A 726-nucleotide genomic window follows, 5' to 3' on the forward strand; every position below is an offset into this window, starting at 1 on the left:
ATGCTTCGCAACATCACCCTCGCCCTCGCGGCAGTACTCCCCTTTGCTATGGGCCAGGTCAGCGAGGGCTTCGAGGCCGGCCTGGATGCCACGGCTTGGCCGACCTATGCGCCCGACTGCAGCCAGGGCGGCAAGATCACGCTCGACTCTTCGCAGGCACACACTGGCAAGAACTCGGTCAGGGTCGACGGTGCAGGTGGCTACTGTGGACACATCTTCTTTGGCACCACAAAGGTGCCCAGCGGCGACGTATACGTCAGGACATGGCTCAAAGCATCCCGCGCCTTGACCGACGCGCACGTCACCTTCATCACCATGCCCGACACGGCGCAGGGCGCCAAGAAGCACCTCCGCGTAGGCGGCCAGAGCAAGATCCTCATGTTCAACCGCGAGACGGACGACGCGACGCTGCCGGACCTGTCGCCGCAGGGCATCGCCACGTCGGCGGCGCTGCCCGCCAACAGCTGGCAGTGCCTCGAGTACCACCTGGGCCCCGACGGCACGCTCGAGACGTGGCTCAACGACAAGGCCGTCGCGGGCCTCACCAGCAAGGCCGGCGTCGCGAACCCCAACGCGGCGCAGTGGCAGCGGAGCAGCATCAAGCCAAAGGTCTCGGGCGTCTACTTTGGCTGGGAGTCGTACGGCGGAGATGCAAACACGTTTTGGTACGACGATGTCGCCATCAGCTCCCAGAGGGTTGGCTGCGGGAATGCTACTGTGGTTTGA

The 726-nt window shown here is 64.9% G+C and overlaps 1 protein-coding gene across 1 annotated transcript; it reads left to right on the forward strand.

The window, feature by feature from the left end:
• On the forward strand, nt 1-726 carry MGG_18140 (uncharacterized protein; the record flags this gene model as incomplete). The annotated part of the gene is made up of 1 exon (XM_016990601.1): nt 1-726. The coding sequence occupies one exon, from the start codon at nt 1-3 to the stop codon at nt 724-726; it is 726 nt and encodes a 241-aa protein (XP_016846087.1).

Source organism: Pyricularia oryzae (assembly GCF_000002495.2).
Source record: "Pyricularia oryzae 70-15 unplaced genomic scaffold supercont8.8_41, whole genome shotgun sequence".
NCBI lineage: Eukaryota > Fungi > Ascomycota > Sordariomycetes > Magnaporthales > Pyriculariaceae > Pyricularia > Pyricularia oryzae.